Source organism: Perca fluviatilis, chromosome 20 (assembly GCF_010015445.1).
Source record: "Perca fluviatilis chromosome 20, GENO_Pfluv_1.0, whole genome shotgun sequence".
In the NCBI taxonomy this organism is placed as follows: domain Eukaryota; kingdom Metazoa; phylum Chordata; class Actinopteri; order Perciformes; family Percidae; genus Perca; species Perca fluviatilis.
In genome coordinates this window covers 10,422,748-10,441,921 of record NC_053131.1, presented here as the reverse complement: position 1 = coordinate 10,441,921, position 19,174 = coordinate 10,422,748, and the positions used below count along the sequence as shown (strand labels likewise).

The window sequence follows — 19,174 nt, the reverse complement described above, 5'->3', positions numbered from 1 at the left end:
GCGTTTAGTCATGGTCAGGTCAAACTAAACGAACCATGAATTTCCACCAGCGAGTGAAAGTGGGCAACAAAAAGGATTGAGAGCACAGAGCAACGGTGCGTTTACATATTTATTTGAGATATTTATTAGGGTAGTGTAGCTAGCTAGCTGCTTCCATGGCTACTATCGGCTACTATGTACGGATGCCACGAAGAAGAAGTTTCTCGCAGGGCGTGGTGGGATAGGAGTCTCCTCAGTGGAGGACTGAGAAACCACAGTGCCCCAGCTGGCTGGCTAGCAGCAGAGAAGATGGCTGCAGAGGGGATTCTCAGGCCAGCGTCTGGAAAAAGAACACCGTTTGGCATGTTCAACGACGAATAGCCAGCGTGTCACCCCGGTTGTTCCGTTGCTCGGTTCCGCTCGGATTCGTCGGAGGGGGGAAAAAACAACAACATGGGGTCGCAGACTCTACAGATCCTGAGGCAGGGGGTCTGGGCTTCAGTCACAGGCGGATGGTACTACGACCCCGACCAAAATACATTCGTCAACGCTTTACATCTCTACATCTGGCTGTTTCTGCTATGTTTCCCCTTCACTCTTTATATGGTGAGCCGTGTCCCTTTTTTTTAACCCCTTTTATAGTCGCTTTATGTATGTTTTTTGACTTTGACTGTTGACACTGTTAAGTTACCAAACCAAGTGTCCGTTAGGTTAGCTGCCATAGGATACTAACGGTCGGTCTCAGTCTATTATCTGGAGCGGAGACAATGTAGCTAACGTTTCAATAAACTAACTAAACGTCACGGAATATTTTCACTACACTCAAAATATTTTATAAAACCAAAAGGTTGTCGGAATGATACGCAGATAAACCTTATTTAGATGACACAAATATCCAAAATAATATTTAAATGGCTGCCCCCACACACAGAAGTGTAGCTACCATCCGCCAAATAGATTGGACCAGAATGCTTTTGTTTTACATTCTGTGTTTGTCACAGCGATGCCGTTGATATCCGTTAGGATATATTAACAGTCGATTACACTGTGCCAGGCTGCAATCAGCGAATTGAAATCCCCACCCCCCTTTTATCTAGCTGTTTTCCTCCTGTCGGTAGTGATTTGCGGTATCACCAGTTTTCAGAAGCTACCAGCTGTGACTGCAAGAGCACAGCTGACAAGGATGTAACAGTAATCTGGCTAAACTTCAGTGTCCAAGAAACGGACTCAATAGACTGTCTGCTCAGCTCATTTGTCACAATGTGACTTTGTTTTTTTTCTTTTCAAGACACTGCTTTGTGTGTACTTCTGCACAGCAGCTCGCCCTCTGAACCCAAGAAGGACCTGACACCTCAGTATATAAGTTCTAGTCCACTTGTGCATGTTATTTATGGGTTGGGTGTCAAATAATTCAGAATCCAGATAGGCTCTGGAACAAGTTGATTTGTCAGTGAATCATTGTGTTTCTGAGACATCTCTATACATGTACCAGGGGTCAGGAAATTAATGTTTGCTAAGCATACTAACTTCTATATTGAGACGCTGATGTTTCAAATAGGTTTGTGGTTTCCGTTCTATTTGTGTTGTGGAAATACGCTGGTCAGCTCCGTGGTTTATATTGAGCCACAGGTTTGAGCGGTGCTGCTAGTTTGTAATAACTGCAAATAGATGCAGCAGCAGCAGCAGTAGCAGCAGCAGCGGGAGATCTCATGGACAACAGAGAAGATGGAGCTCGGGCATCTTGTGGTAGACCTACAGGAACTTGGTGATAGTCTCCTTACTTTGCAGATTTCGCAATTAAAAGAGACATCAAAAAGACCGCCCCAAAAAAAAGAAAATAAAAATAGTTTTTAAAACGCTGCCAGTGTGCGTCATAAATAATTGGCACAGTGGGTGCAAATAATGAAAAATTCTTCTTTCAACTGTGTTGAGGGGAGCTCGCTTGGTTGCGGTGTACAGGTTTGATTCCTGTCACACTCCATCTGTCGACTGTTGCACCTCATGACTGAATATCCTTCATCAGGACATTATTAAACTGCCTACCTGTCAGTTGAAAACCAGCGAGAGCTCTTTAAAACATGCATTCCGCCTTCTGTTTGAAAGTATCTTTATTTTTTATTTTCAAGAAGAACAAAATAATCTTGGACAGTAATAATATCCCATTACAAAATCAGGATAAATAAAGAAAGTCAAATACACGGTCAGCCTCATCCTGTTCCCTCTACATATCCGATACCTTAACTTGTGCTTCTTGTTCTAATCCCAGGCCCTGCAACCAACCATGGCGATAGTGGGAATCTACTGTGGTGTTATTGCGGCCATGTTCCTGCTGCTGAAGATAGTGAATTACCGCCTCCACCATGCCCTGGATGAGGGGGAGGTGGTGGAGCGCCAGGCCAAGGATAGTCAGGGCGGCAGAGGTGGTACTGAGGGGGCTAACGATGGCGGGGTCACCCGTCGGGAGGACAGCAATGGCCCGGGGTAAGTTGACGTCTTACATAGCCCAGCGGTGGATGTGATAGCTGGAGATGTAGGACTAACTAAGCTGCTCAGATGATGAGGCAGACACCGTAAAAGGCTAGTGTGTAGGAGTATTTACTGTATTCGCTAGAAGACGTCATGCTTTCTGATCAATGATGGTGGAAAGTCACACGGAGCGTGGTTGGGGAGTCTTTTCCGGTGATGTAATCTACTGGCAGTTGTCTTTCACAGCTGATGTCAGAGGTCTAGTCCTTGGGTGGTAAAAAGACACAGGCTGCTAAAAGGAGAATCAATATATCACTGTAAAGGCTTCCTTGTAGGGGGAATCGAGACTAGCACTAACCGCAGCAGTGATGGGGGAAGTAAGATTTTTATTTCTGCTACCTTATTTAGTAGAGAGAGGCGCAGGGAAGAGGTGTTTAAATGCAACAGACGTTTTAGGCTGAGTTCAAATTCTTATTAAACGATACACACTAGGCACACCCTGGGAAAATTTACATTGAAGGCAATAATTTATTTCTTTGTTAAAGGTGCACTATGAGTTCCTGCATGGTTTCAGCGCAATTTCATTTTTGTCTCAAATTGTAGGCATCTGTCCTTGATCCGCTAGCTGGCTGCCCCCTGAACACACCGTGAAAAAGCCCGGTCTCGGGAGACAACACGGGGGTTTTAAACGTCAAACAAATACTAGGGGCACAGGCTGTGCACCAAAATACAACAAACCACATTCCAGCCAATCACAGACAAGGTGGTTGGGGGAGGGGGTGGGGGTTAGTGACAGTTAGTCAGTTAGTCATGACAGTTACGGAAACATGGGGGGAGGGGCGAGCCTGCGCTGTTTTATTTGGTATGTACTTGGAACGTCAACAGAAGTGACCATGCAGGAACTCATAGTGCACCTTTAAATTACTTTTAGTTAAATGAATGTTTCAGCACCATGGCTTTGTGCTAAGAAGTGTCTTGTTGAGCGTTGCTTTAAAATGACATTTTGGAGCACCTTACTGTATAAATGAATACCTCTAAAACCACTGGATCTCTGCACCAAGATACAGTTTGATATGCAACCCATCTGGTTTTAAAGCCAAGTACGTTGACCGTGAAATATGTGCTCATCGATGCTTTGATTAAGGCAATTAATGAGCTCATTAGTATGATGGTTATGTTTAGCAGGGTTGAACAATAACATCTAATAATGAATTACACAAGTTGAAAAAGTAATTTACGTCAGTCATGTCATCAGTTACCATTAAAGAGCTCATTATGCTCATTTTCAGGTTCATAATTGTATTTAGAGGTTGTATCAGAATAAGTTTATGTGGTTATAATTTTCAAAAAACACCATATTTTGTCGTACTGCACATTGCTGCAGCTCCTCTTTTCACCCTGTGTGTTGAGCTCTCTGTTTTAGCTACAGAGTGAGACATCTCACTTCTGTTCCATCTTTGTTGGGAGTCGCACATGCACAGTACCCAGGTCAGCACTGCTGACCTGGGTACTGCGCATCAGAAGCAGAGTATGAGGGCGTGCCACGCTAGCGGCTAGGCAAGCATTATAGCGTGTGTTACAAAGTGATGCATGTTTGTCACAGAAGTAAAGGCTGGACTACAATAGAGCTGTTTGGAGCAGTTTGTGAACAGTGTTTTCTGTTGGAGATGGTAAGTCCCCTTGGGGTGGACTTTAGGATTTTTCACTTTGTAAACCTATAACATGCACAAAAAAAGATATATATATATATATATATATATATATATATATATATATATATATATATATATATATATATATATATATATATATATATATATATATATAAAACACAATAAAGGAAAAGGCCAAAAAGCATAATATGAGCACTTTAAAGGTGCCCTGCCACACAAAACCATTTTTACTTGTATTTTTTTAAATATGTTAGGTCCAAATGCATTTGTGTTATGTCATGAATGTGAAAATGAACTGCTAGCTCCTCTGTCAGCTCTAGCCACTGAAAAGAAATAAGCGGCGAAATCAGACAAATTACAAAAGCTGGTCAGTCTGACGTGGTGTTGCCTGAACTCATTACTATTCATGAGCTCGTCCAGTTGCGCTGGGTAAAGGATGCTGATAGCCAGGCTCTCATTGGCTAGCTGTTAGCCAATCCGAGTCAAGCAGCTTAGCTCGTTGAATATTAATGAGAACTGGCACAAATCGAGCTGAGTCTTCCTGCAGGCTTTCTATACCACGCTAGAATGGCTCGAAACAAGGTAACCAAGGCATTGTTACAGAGTCCATGGTAGAACTTCAGACATTACCACAAAGTCATGAAATACGTGTGGCTGGGCACCTTTAAATAACAAGTACTGGAACATTAAAAAGTACAAAATAACAACTTACAGTTACAGTAAGTAACACTGAATGCCAGGGCTCTTTCTTTTCTTTAATGAAGAGTTTTAGCCCTCTTTTTAGAAGGAACAAAAGCCAGTGAAGTTCCAGCGTTTTACTGCCCATGACTCAAAAGAAGTGACTCATGTTCACATTCCAAAGGGAGTGCTTAGCGGGATGCTGAGAGAGGCAAAAGGCAACACGAAGAATGGGAGCGCTCGACCACAGGGGCAGTTGCCGTCGCAGCTTTGCCCGCACATCTGGAGTTACATTCCAGGTTGTTTGAGTTTACAGTAGAGCAGACGAGTCGAGCTGACGTTGAATAAGGTGTTTTTGCACCACCACCCACTCACCCCTTTACTAGTCCTTTTTTCCAGTCTCCCCTCATCCGCTCTGTGCGTTGTAATTCATTATTTGGAGTGTTTGTGTTGTGGCTTGACCCGTTATGAAACGTTTTTTGGCATATGGAAATGATTTATAGACAGTCGCTGCCAAGTTATTTGTTTCAACATACCAACTGGTTAAACAAGCACGTCCGGGCTAAATATAGGCCTGGAGAAAATCCACATGGATGCTTTCATCTGTTTTTGCTCCATTTTCAAAACCCATATAAAGGATGTAAAATGCAGGCCTGTAAAATAAAGCAACATGATTTGTTTTGCTCTAAATTAAATCAGATGTGTACTGATTGAAGGGAAGGACCTACAGCAAATTGCTTTTTAACAGAGCCAACTGTACATCATCTGAACAAGATAAATGGCACTTTTTACTCTGTACCATCTATTGAGTTATAAGGGAGGGAGTGCACTGTGCCTGTGCTGGTAATACAAGTGTATGCGTGCGTTTGATTGTTTGTGTGTCTGTCCAGGGACCCTGGAGGGGGTATTGAGATGGCAGACTTCATCAGGCAAGAGACTCCACCAGTGGACTGCAGCTCCAGGAACTCCTATATTGGGTTGGAGTCTAACCAGCAGGTAAGCAGCGCACTGGTCTGCTGCATACTGCATATTGTACCGTACCGGGCTGAATATAACATGGCCCTGATTATAAGACCCACCCCTCGCCGCCTTCTTTCTAAGGAAGAGAAGGCAAATATGCACATGTATAATATAATAATCTAATTGAGCAAAAATGCAAAACTAGTAGGGCCCTACCTTGCACCCGGCGCAGCACGGCTCAAAGCCCGAAGCAAGTGTCTTTGCTATTTTAAGACCGCCCAGCGCCCACGTCGTTTAAATAGCAAACGCACCTGCGGCCATGGGCGTGCTGGTCTTACAGGGAGGTGTGTTCAGGTGCATTCTGGGCGTATTGCTATCTTGAGGCAGCGGGAAGTGATCGCACCATTGACCAACAAAAACCTGGTCTAAAGTCTATAGCGCCGCATTTCATTGTAATTTTTAACAGCGCATCAGAAAAATGCGCCTAGGCTTATGCACAGCGCGCGCACACACTATGCTTGTTACGCACACAGGGACGCGCAGCTGAACACACACATGCAAAAGATTACAAATAAAAATATTACGGCGCAAATCCTCCACATAACAGCAATGCGCCAAGGTCCAAACGCGCCTGGCTTTTAAAAGGGAATAGGAGATGACACTCTGATTGGTTTATTGCATGTTACGCCCAAAACACACCTATGATTAATGAAGACCCTAAGTACAACCCTTTAGAACCAGGCGCCCGGCGCACGGACCCTTTTTTCCGCTGTCAAACTAGCAAAAGTGGATTTGGACACGCCCTAAACACACCTGCGCCAGACACTTCACGCCATACGCTTAGATGGTTAAAATAGGCCCCATGGCCTTCTGGGATTTCATATTATCATTATCATATATTATTATCATATATCCATGTACCATCCCAAAAGAAATCCGCGTTACGAGTGAGCGTGTTAAATGCCTGACGACATTTATTTCGTGGCTTTGAATGTAAAGTAATGCAGGTTTTTTTTTTCAAATGTAATTTACTGGGAACAAATGTGCTTCTAAAATGTAAGGAATTGCTATACATCATTGTAATAGACATGAACTTTAAAAATATTTGGGTTTGGGCCTGGTTGAAATTCGGGAAATGGTGAGAGGCATGTTTCACCATATTCTGACACTTTTATAGACTAAATAATTAATCAATACACGGTAAACACAAGTCCCAGATTAATACATTTTTAAAATGTGTAATTTCACACCCCTAGTGCACACTGAGAGCTAGGACAAACCTGGAGCTGCGTGTGTGTTTGTGTGTGTAGAGGGATCTTTTCATTAGGAATGATCCTCACGTTGCTTGCTGTCAGCTGATATCTCCCTAAATATTCAAAGTGATTTAGCCGTTTGATTCTGCGAGGTATATTTAACCTCTGAATCCCCATGGGGGGCCTGGCTCTACGTCTTTGTACTGCGCGTCCTTGAGTTGCTAATCAGCCGGCATGTTCTTGCTCAGCTGCTGCGTACCGAGTTGGAAGGGAAGCCAAAACTTTTCTCTGTGATGACAGCGAAGAGGCGCCAGCTGTTTTGTAATACACAAACGGCGTCTTCTTTCGGGATGTTGCGTTCTGTAAGGATCACACGGCTTGTCAGCTTGCCTGCGTGAACATTTTACTCCAGAAATTTGCTTTTGATATCCCAATGCTCTTTTTCAAAAAGACAAATGGCTTGACTTATCAATTTTTTTTTTTTTTTTTTTTTTAAGATTATTTTTTGGGGGCTTTTACCTTTTTTATTATAGAGTGACAGTGGATAGCCAGGAAATGGGGAGATAGATGGGGATGACACGCAGCACAGGGCAGCAGGTTGGATTCGAACCCGCGCCGCTGCAGGACTCAGCCAACATGGGGCGAACGCTCTTACTGGGTGATCTAGAGGCCGCCCCCTATTTTTATTTTTTTTAAAGATTATTATTGTTTTGGGCATTTTGGGCTTTTAATTCCACAGGACAGATGAAGACATTAAAGGGGAGAGAGAGGGGGAATGACATGCAGCAAAGGGCCGCAGGTCGGAGTCGAGGAGTAAACCTCTATATATGTGCGCCTGCTCTACCGACTGAGCTAACCCGACCACTTGACTTATCTTTTTATTCAAATTTCAGATTGCATCCAGCCATGGAAGAGCAACAGTATCCAAAGGTAACTATGAGTACCTTGTCATGTCTGCTTGAATCATTTGCCAAATCATTTCTGACTTCATTACTGGTCAGTTTTGGTTTTGCAATCGTCTTTGTGACCCTGTGATGCATTTTCTTTTCTTTCTTTTTTTTTTTTTTTGTGTGCGGGATCACCACATCCCTGACCACGATCATCCCAGTGCCCAGGAGGTGTAGTCTGATTCAGCATTACCGTGACCTCAACAGTCACACCAAGATGAGGCAGCATTAGACAGGCAGTTTGAAAAGGAAAGAAAAGAAAAAATCCACTGTAAGACCCAGCATGGGAGTCATTCTCCCAGTCCTCTTTATTGGAAAACTGAGAAGAAGACAATAAATGAACTTGTAGCTTTGCTTCTGGTCCACTGTACTGAGTGTCAGAGTGAGGCGGCTGCGTTGTGTGAATAATTCAGCGAGTCTGTTCGATGCCATTATAATTAGCTGGCAGTTTGTGATGACAGGAGATGGTCTGAAGTGGGACAAGGGCTCTGCTGGGGTTTAGCTTTTTTTTTTATCTTCTTCCCTTCAAGGATGCCATGCACTCAGACTGTCCATCGAAATCTCCCAGGAAGTGCCACCAAGTAAGACTTGCAGGATTTGAGGAACAGGGATGGCAAAGAACAGTTGCGTCTTTGTTAAAAAAGTTATCTTGCACAGCCATCGGGGCATTCGAGGAATCTGTTCAGAAGAGCTCACAATATTTGGTTGTTTCAGGTATACTTGGGGGGGGCACCTTTCGGAAGTAGGGATTCTCAGAAGAAGGCAGGGGTGTCTATTTCTTCATCCTCTGCAGACGCCAGTTATGTGTGGGCGCCCAGGTTTAGTGGTTGTGAATGTATCAATAATTGATTAAGCATGTCCTCTCTTAATTGCTTTCTTGCTGTCTTCGCAGGAGATGTGGGAAAGACTTCAGATGACATCAGTTTGACTCTTGTCGAGAGCTGCAGCCACGATCATGGTAAACGCACGCACGGCACGGATTCCTTCAACAAAAAATGTTTTCCCATTTCCCTGGCTGTGACATCTCAAAGCCGCCTTTTTAAATGCTTCTTCTCTCTGTGTCCATTAAGATCTGCTGTCGGACGCAAAGATGTACTGCCTTGTTCCCAATGACTCCTTCGCGTCCTTGCAGCCGTCGACGTCCCTGTGTCCCTCCGAACTGTCCAGGGAGCCCGCGGATCTCTGTACTCCCGCTGCTTATCACTTCAGCCTGTCGCACTCCTCCTGTGACACAGAGGTGACCACTCACGCATCCATGCAATCTCAGACCTATAGGAAGGAGCTCCGGTCCCGGGGCCTGCCTCGGACCTCTAGCTCGGCGGGTTCTGCTTTCCCCGACCCGTGTCTGCCAGACTTTGCTCTGTACCCTCCACCCAGGAGAGGTGGCCTCGACCCCGTGTGCGAGCTGGAGACTGCCAGACCACACAGGCCAGGCGCGTGTGCCAGAGAGGGGGCCAAGCGGCTGTACCAGCAGGACCAAGCCGTGCCCTCCACCTCGGGAATGGAGTGTCATAGGCACAAAGAACCGCGCAGAGTAGCTCGCTCTGCCTCCAGGGAGGCAGGGGAGGGTAGCTCGGGACTGTACCAAGTGGAGGTAGGCGGTGGTGGGAAAGGCTCCAGCGGGGGAGGAAAGTCCCAGGGAGGGGAGCGCAGCGCTGATAGCCTGAGGAGCTTGAGTACTCGCAGCAGTGGCTCCACCGAGAGCTACTGCAGTGGCACAGACAGGGACACCAACAGCACTGTCAGCAGCTTTCACAGTGAACAGACCAGCTCCACACATGTGGAGAGTCTGCTCTCCCTTTCAGGGGATGAGCGTGCACGGGACAGAGGAGATGCCGTATCCGCGCCCGCAGGCGGCAGGACTTCTAGCCTCGGCAGTATTAGCTCCCGAGGTCTCAGCAACCTTCCCTCCAGGGAGGCCAATAAAAACCCTCACGCCAACGAGCTGACTGCCAAACCACCTGCTGACACGCCATCCTCTGCCGCCCAAGAGCTGGTAGAGCCCGGCGGGTGCCAGGAAGAGCCCGGCGTCAGGACCAGCGCCGACGGCTCAACGGGTGTAGCCGCCAGCGAGCAGGAGCAGGTGAAAGACGACCGTCAACCAAAGTCAGCCAACATTGTTCAGAGGACTTCCTCCCTGTCAACACAGCGCAGCGGGCGCCGGCGGACTGGCAAAAAAAGGGCAAGCAGCTTTGACGCCAGCCGCCACCGGGAGTACATGTCTTTGCGCGGCGTGGCCAAGCCTTGTAGCGCTGTGTTTACTGGTGGTGGAGAGGAGGACTCCAGCGATCAGAGTGAACTCAGTTGTGCCTCCAGTCTCCACTCCGCCCACCACCTAAGCACAGACAGCTCATCTAGCACCACGTCCCGCTCCTGCCACTCACCAGAGGGCTGCTACAGGGCCCTGAAAGCCAAGCACACTGCAGCCAGCGCAGCCTCCTCCTCTTCCACGGCAAAAGCCGCTGCGGGATCGGAGGCAGGAGTGCGCGCCGAAGGGAAGAGGCGCACCTCCCGGCGTACCCCCAGCACAGGCAGTGCCAAAACACACGCCAGGGTGTTGAGTTTGGACAGTGGTACGGCCGCCTGCCTTAATGATCCCAGCCGCCTGGGAGCTCCAGCTGGGCCCCAGCCCCGGCCCCTTACCACCTCCAAGTCAGACCTGGAAGCCAAAGAAGGGGAAGTCCTGGATGCGGCGTCCCTGCTAGGTCGCGCCTCCCAGCTGGAGTCAGTGACCCGCTCCAGAAACAGTCTGCCCAATCAGGCGGCTTTCACTGAGCCTCAGGATGCCACTGCTGCTTCCCTGCGGGGTATGTACCACACACCGTGCTCCTGACATACTGTACACATTGCATTCAGTCTGGTTTACTACTAGTGTTTGATGACAAGTTGTATGTTGTCTCTGAAATGCATCACAAGAAAGGTCGTGTTTTTACCCCTATTCACATTTACCGGGGCTGAATACTCCACATGCACTCTATTTTGTGAATTATCAGCAGAACTGTATTATACTGAAATGGTCCCAGACAGAACATAGGCAATATTATTCAGTCTGTGTTTGTTATTTTAGCTTGCTTTGCAGATTCCGATTGTTTGGGTGGTAACTGAATGATGCTTGTGTATTGTACATACTGTAACTGGAAACCATATATCATGCTCACTTTGCTGGATAGCTGCTTTCTGGCCTATTAGCAGGAGCATAGTCCTATAGTCAGAACTGACAAAACTGAGTTTGAGTGTTTTGGGTGTAGTCCTCCAGACATTAGGCTTGCTTCATTTGCTTTGTTTGTGTATGTGTGTGTGTGGCTGCATGCGAGATTTTGTCTGCCTTGCTCATTCAGTGTTACCATGGTGAGTTTCCATGGAGTGACAATTCTGACCCAAACATAGTGGTTCTTGTGTAGATCACTATTAGCATGACAGCTGTGTGTGTGTGTGTGTGTGTGTGTGTGTGTGTGTGTGTGTGTGTGTGTGTGTGTGTGTGTGTGTGTGTGTGTGTGTGTGTGTGTGTGTGTGTGTGTGTGTGTGTGTGTGTGTGTGTGCGTTGCGTCGCGGCGGGCGTGTGCGTGCGCTTGAGGTTAGACAAACAGCAGCTCCCTTATTAGCGTCATACACACCGTGTCCCATAGGCACTCCCTCCCCCAACTTTCTTCGTTTCTCGGTTCTCGTTCTTTGGCTTCTGTGTGTTGTGGACATTTTTCACGGTGTTGCCGTTGATTGATACCGATTGTTACCAAAGCCGGTCTACGGAAAGCCCTTCCACTCCCTATTCAGCCCCATTGTACCGTATTTGGTTGCAGTTCCACCAGAGTTCCACTGGGGGTGATCGCGGTCCAGTGCAAAATGAATGGGACTCTATGGACGGCTAAATGTGTCTCTTTCGCCTGATTGTCGTTGAGAAACCTCCGATTTTATTGTAGTTTTTGCAAGTTCAACATGGGTTATAGGTCGAAAGTTGAATGAACGAGTACTTATGTCCTTTTGATTTCTTACAGGGTGAGTCGTTGTTGCCCATAACACGCTAGCATTCTGCTAATGAATGCTGATTGGTCAGTGAAGGACTGATTACGATCGGAGAGCCCGCTTGACGGCATCCGAAGCAGAGCCAGAATGTCAAAGTAAATATTTCGGCGTAGTCTTTAAAACATCAGCAAACCTCTTTCTAGCACGTGTATTGACAGGGAGAGCCGAACCTGTCAGCTGTGTTGTCATGCCTCGAGAGAACAAAGGAAGCGACTCAGAGCTTGCCGTAAAGCAGTATCTCTGGCCGTATATGTGTATGACATCATTGACATTTTAAAAGGCTTTTTAGAACAACAAAACGACTTTAAAAAAATCTAACACACAGCAGTGTGTATTTTCTTAGCCTCCCCTTTCGAATGCAACATTCCAATTACTAGACAAAAAATTATATCCTGAGAAAAGTGGATTTTGAGGGGTATAGCTCCATAGAGCCCCATTCATTCTGCACTGGCCTGTGAGCGCCCCCTATATGGAACTCTGGTGGAACTGCAACCAGTTCAGAAGCCGGAAGTAACAAGGGAGTGGAACTTCTTCCTATATTAGAAATTCTTTGTTGTTACGTAGCTTTCTAGAGTGTGCACTTCCTGGGATATACCAGTGCGAGAGGCAGGATATGCCTGGGCATGTCAACTGTTGGCCTGAAAGATTTCATAAGAAGTGTTTGATTCCCGCCGCCTGGATTTGTATTGAGCCATCAAGGTCACAGTCAGTTCCACATAGGGGCATTCATTGGTAGTAGAAACTAGCATAGCATTGTTTTTTTTGTTTTTTTTTTACTTTCTTTGACTGGACTTGAATTCGTCAGTTGTGGTTATTGGTGGGATTTTCCTGGACTGGAAATATGTGTGTGCCACTCCTCGTGCCACTTGGTATTGTTATGCTGAAGAGCTCATTTGTTGCAGCCAGCCAAAGTATATTTTCAGTGAATAAATAGTGCATTCTTTCTCATGTAAATGAAAAATTCAATGTTTTAAGCACATTCATCCCAGTCATTTTGCTGCATTCAGTAGGTTTCTTCGTTTGTGCTACGCTGTGTTTTAGCATGTCACAGATGAACCTTTAAATGGTTTTAGTAAAGGATAAAATGTGTTAGTTATTAGTTATTCTACCTTTTGTTTCCATTCCACTAACTCTCCTACAGGTTGCCCTAAAGTAATGTCATTAAAGCAAGTCACAAGTCACAAGTCACAATAACAGTGTAATGGTAAATGCTAAAAGGTAGCCTAACAGAAGCAGAAGTAGAGAAGAGTCATAAAACGATACAGCCATAGCTATTTAAAGTTTGCCAGCGTTAGCCGCCACGAGCTACTGGTCACACCAGATCAAGTGAAGCTGTAGCAGCAAAGCCCCCCCCCGTGTGTAATGAAGTGAGCAAGGCTGTGTTTTATTACTTCTGAACTGAACTTTTCATCTGTAAGAGGAAGGCTGTGTTATTTCGTCTTTCAAAAGTTATCGTCTTGCTATAAAGTCACTGACGTAAGAGGATCTTGGTGAAATGAAGTGTTTCATTATCCTTTTATTCACCACTTGTGGATGCTGTCCAGCAAAAGCTGTAAGGCTTGCTTTTGCATGCTACATTTCTATTGTGGAAAATGGGTCACTTCAGACATATGTTTTAGTATTGTTCTGAGATTATTTAGGGGCTTATTTGATAGTCAAAGTAGAGACACGTACAGGACATGAGGGAAAGGATTAATATGCAACAGCAGGTCCCCAGCTAGAACTGAATCGGGAATGTCACCACTCATTTCCCAACCACGCGGCCACCAGTACCCGGTTCCAGTGTAGTTCTGTCAGTCGTGTTGTAGCAGCTGTCTTATTTTTTAAAATGGTTGCTCTCATTTTAGAGTTAAACTCTTCATCAGTAGTTCACAGTTCAAGCGGCAGGTGGTGGCCTAAAGCTTAGAGAAGCGAGCTTGTGACCGGGAGGTCGTCGGTTCAATCCCCAGACCGACAGGATAAAATCTGGGTGGGGAAAGTGAAAGAACAGCACTTGTCCCTCCCTCATTACCACCACTGAGGTGCGCTTGAGCAAGGCCCTTAACCCCAACCGCTCCAGTGGAGCTGCTCAGTGGCCAGCAGATCAGACTGTGGTTGTACTTCCAGGTATGAATGTGGAACTGTGTGAATGTGATCAGGGCGTTCCTGCAAAAGAGAGGCTGCCTCTCAGTGAACCTCCCCTGAATAAATAAAGAAAAAAAAAAAAACAGTTCAAGCGGCCGATTTTTGTAACTGTTGTTGCTTTTGTTTTTGAAATGTATCTGAAATCCAGCACAACACATGGACACATCACCTCACACTAGTCTCCACATAAAGCTCTCAAAAAAAAAAAAAGATAAGGGAAACGCATCCAATGTGACTGGCCAATGATGTCTCTCACCATGACAGCCCCAGGGAGCGAGGAGACGGTCATATTTCGGCGTGAGCGTAGCACGTTTCGTCGGCAGGCTGTGCGGCGGCGACACAACGCAGGGAGTAACCCCACCCCACCCACCTCTCTCATTGGATCTCCTCTCAGGTACGCCGTGCATGGAGCAGGGACTCGTTTCTGTCGTTGTGTTGCCTGGTGTGAGCATGTTACCAGGCGGCGCTCTCTCTTACCTGTCTCCCCCCCCCCCACATCAACACCCCCTTTGCGTCTGCTGCAGTGCATGACATCGAGCAAGACGTCCTCTATCACTGGATGGGTGTCTCCACTCTGCATGTGATGTCTTTCGTCCTCCTTCTCTCAAGACTTTACTCTTTTCATCCTGTTATCATGCAATCTGATCTTTTAAATTCCACATTTAGAGAATGGATCAAAGAATGGAGTCCTTAACAAACTCAAAGGCACCACGCCACAAAGGTCTGACTAATGTACTTTGGCTGACACACCGTCGGCTGTCAGAACTGCGCATGATGCGTTCAATGATAGACGTAGACATCCTGCTGTATCACACTGCTTTGCCCTTTTTGAGCAGCCTTTCTAAGGTTGAGAGATGAAGATGATATTGATCATTAAAAAAAAAAAAAAAACAAAGGTTTAGGTCGTTTCCCACAGGAATCGACTGGGTTTTGGTTGTTTTTAATTGTGAGTCTCTTAGCTGCTCATTAATAGATGTTAACAGTCCAGCTTTTAACACCTTCTAAACCAGTTTTGCACAAGTTTAGGACAACAATTCACAGGAGAAAAATAACAATAGATTTTCTTTTTTTTTCTTTTCTATAACATACATTTTCACTAACTTATGAAGGTGTATGGCCATTATTCCCGTTATAACTCTTTTGCGCTCCTAATCACATTCCTGTTGCAATATTTGATTTTTTTAAAGGTCCCATGACATGGTGCTCTTTGGATGCTTTTATATAGGCCTTAGTGGTCCCCTAATACTGTATCTGAAGTCTCTTTTTATATAGACCTTAGTGGTCCCCTAATACTGTATCTGAAGTCTCTTTTATATAGACCTTAGTGGTCCCCTAATACTGTATCTGAAGTCTCTTTTATATAGACCTTAGTGGTCCCCTAATACTGTATCTGAAGTCTCTTTTATATAGACCTTAGTGGTCCCCTAATACTGTATCTGAAGTCTCTTTTATATAGACCTTAGTGGTCCCCTAATACTGTATCTGAAGTCTCTTTTATATAGACCTTAGTGGTCCCCTAATACTGTATCTGAAGTCTCTTTTATATAGACCTTAGTGGTCACCTAATACTGTATCTGAAGTCTCTTTTATATAGGCCTTAGTGGTCCCCTAATACTGTATCTGAAGTCTCTTTTATATAGACCTTAGTGGTCCCCTAATACTGTATCTGAAGTCTCTTTTTAATAGACCTTAGTGGTCCCCTAATACTGTATCTGAAGTCTCTTTTATATAGACCTTAGTGGTCCCCTAATACTGTATCTGAAGTCTCTTTTATATAGACCTTAGTGGTCACCTAATACTGTATCTGAAGTCTCTTTTATATAGACCTTAGTGGTCCCCTAATACTGTATCTGAAGTCTCTTTTATATAGACCTTAGTGGTCTCCTAATACTGTATCTGAAGTCTCTTTTATATAGACCTTAGTGGTCCCCTAATACTGTATCTGAAGTCTCTTTTTATATAGACCTTAGTGGTCCCCTAATACTGTATCTGAAGTCTCTTTTAATAGACCTTAGTGGTCCCCTAATACTGTATCTGAAGTCTCTTTTATATAGACCTTAGTGGTCACCTAATACTGTATCTGAAGTCTCTTTTATATAGGCCTTAGTGGTCCCCTAATACTGTATCTGAAGTCTCTTTTATATAGACCTTAGTGGTCCCCTAATACTGTATCTGAAGTCTCTTTTTATATAGACCTTAGTGGTCCCCTAATACTGTATCTGAAGTCTCTTTTATATAGACCTTAGTGGTCCCCTAATACTGTATCTGAAGTCTCTTTTATATAGACCTTAGTGGTCCTCTAATACTGTATCTGAAGTCTCTTTTATATAGACCTTAGTGGTCCCCTAATACTGTATCTGAAGTCTCTTTTATATAGACCTTAGTGGTCCCCTAATACTGTATCTGAAGTCTCTTTTATATAGACCTTAGTGGTCCTCTAATACTGTATCTGAAGTCTCTTTTATATAGACCTTAGTGGTCCCCTAATACTGTATCTGAAGTCTCTTTTATATAGACCTTAGTGGTCCCCTAATACTGTATCTGAAGTCTCTTTCCCGAAATTCAGCCTTGGTGCAGAATTACAGCCACTAGAGTCAGTCCCACAATGAGCTTTCCTTAGGATGTGCCATTTCTGTGTCTGTAGCTATTGAGGAGGAAAGAGGGGGGGCAAGGTGGAGGGTGGGGGTGTGGCCTTGACCAACTACCATTTTGCTCATTTGAAAGCCATGATGTCTCTCTCTCATGGGTGGGCCAAATTCTCTGGGCGGGCAAAGCAGAGAAAGGGGAGGTAACCTTGCTCCTTATGACCTCATAAGGAGAAGATTCCAGATCGGCCCATCTGAGCTTTCATTTTCTCAAAGGCAGAGCAGGATACCCAGGGCTCGGTTTACACCTATCGCCATTTCAAACCACTGGGGGACCATAGGCAGGCTGGGGGAACTCATATTAATGTTAAAAAAAAACTCCTAAAGTTACATTTTCATGCCATGGGACCTTTTAAATTTTGGGCATCTCTGGTACACTGCAGCATTTTAGTGTAGTGTTAAAGTGGCCGCGTCTCCAGTACCCTTATCAGTCCCTTTTTATAAACATTATGTGGGATCTTGAAAACTGGAGTCCTCTTTGGACAGAGTTGCGTTTTAATTCTTGCTGTCCAAAATGATAGTGACCTGACACGATTTGAATACTGTCCTGCGGAATTCTTCTTCTTCGTCGTGCGTGAGTTTGCAGCCTGATCCGAGAGACCGTGTCATCACTGGAAGCTCACCGGTTCTCTCATGGCAACAGCTTGGGTGTCCCTTCCTGTCAAATTCGCCAAGCATAAAACCCCTCCGAGATATATCTAACAAAACAACTGTCTATTACTGAATGTAAAGTGGCATTTAAAGCAGTGTTAGCATGACAAACGTAGAACACGTAAAGCTGAATGTCTACGTTCCACTGGTCCTATGCTGTGGATACACAATCAGTTCCTGGGGTCTGCATAAGTCCTCTAGTTTTGTTGTACAACTGCCAACAGCTATTCACCTCTTAGCCAAGACTCTTTGTTTTCCTGCGTCTATCTAGTAAGGTCACATTTCTTAAATGCTGAGCCTAGAAAAATGTTAAGCAAGGAAAACAAGTGTGCAGCCTGCCAGGGTTCAATAAACTTGCAAAATGCTAAATCTTTCTCTCGCTTCCACTGATCCCTCCACCCTCCCGTCCCTTCATTCCAAAGCCTTTTTTTTTTTTTTTTTTTTTTTTTCTTTCATAGTGGTCTCACATCTTAGGCTTTTTCAAATAGTTTTGTCCCTGTGTGATCATTTGAAAACATTATAAATGTAAGTAATCATACAGTTAAATCATCCACCAGTGGTATAGTTTATCAGAGTCACTGTGAATGATCTCCATCCTCGGCTTTATAACTTTTAGAAGTTTTAGAAAAGGCTGGTGCCATAATGGAGGTCTACCTGCATGTGTGCATGTACAGAGAATGTGCAACATTGGTGGGGGAATGGTTGTGATGTCTTGTTGGTCAATTTTAGTCCCTCGTCTGTAGCCTCTAGCCTCTTCTGCAGATCACTCAAATGTGTAGTTAATGTGAACACTAACTGTTAAAAGCAGTGTGGTGATGACAAATGACATGATACAAATCAAGTCAGTTTTATGTACATAGCCCAATATCACAAATTTGCATGAGGGCAGGTGTAAAAGTGCAAAAGATTATCCATTTGTTGTCAGAAATTAGCCATGATGTCTCTCCATTTCTGCCTTGGGAGTTGAGGGGCCCAACTAGCATCTGCATCCCATCACCTGAAACCCCCTTCATTATGAAATGACCTGTCACCCCTCCCCCTGTGATGATGTTGTGTATCAACAGAACCCCCTCTGGGCCTTCATCGCTTCTCATTTCCTCCCCCTTCTCCCTTCTCCCCCAACAGTCTTCAGGAGGCTCTCAGCCAGGCCTCCCAGCCTTCTACTTCCCAGGTGAAAAGTCAGCCATCCAGAACCCCGTCCCAGGTGACCGTGCTGAGCGCAAGCGCCTCCCTGCTGGCCAGGAATGGAAGCACACACCTGGAGGGTTCTCAGGACAAGGCCTCAACGGTTGGCGCTACCAGCTTGCAGGATGACTTCGGTAGGGAGCCCACGAAGAGAGCTGAGATATTAAGATGAAGGCATTTCTCATGGAGGAGAGTCGGATTGGTAGTTTGTGGGGAGGTGGATCCATATGATAGATTTTTTTGTTGTTGCTTGTATTGTTCCGGTTTCTATGCTCTGATTAGAAAGTGGCTTTGATGGTTTGGAATAGCTTGAAGAGAGCCGGTCCTAGCAGAGCACTATTATCCACGGCCGATGGACTGACGCAATCGGTCAAAGCTGAGTGCAATTATCCATGCTCCATTTATCACTGTATGTGATATTGTCTGTATCCAATACTTGACCTCAACTTGGACTTTACTCTTTGGTCCCATTATTCCTCCCCCACCACTGCTGACAACACAGGGTTACAGATTGTTTTTGATGCCTATGCATACACATTTTTCCACTGATATCCTTATCACTTCAGTGATTCCACACAGAAAAAAAAAAAAAA

General features: G+C 45.0%; 1 protein-coding gene across 1 annotated transcript in view; it reads left to right on the top strand.

Annotated features, from left to right (window-relative positions):
• pcnx1 (pecanex 1) overlaps positions 1-19,174 on the top strand; it is a 51,583-nt gene continuing 32,409 nt past the window's right edge. The window contains 8 exon segments of the mRNA XM_039786471.1: positions 1-585; positions 2,246-2,460; positions 5,687-5,792; positions 7,903-7,939; positions 8,849-8,914; positions 9,027-10,763; positions 14,365-14,494; positions 18,522-18,715. Of these exon segments, the coding sequence (XP_039642405.1) occupies positions 433-585; positions 2,246-2,460; positions 5,687-5,792; positions 7,903-7,939; positions 8,849-8,914; positions 9,027-10,763; positions 14,365-14,494; positions 18,522-18,715 (2,638 nt within the window). The 5' untranslated portion in view covers positions 1-432.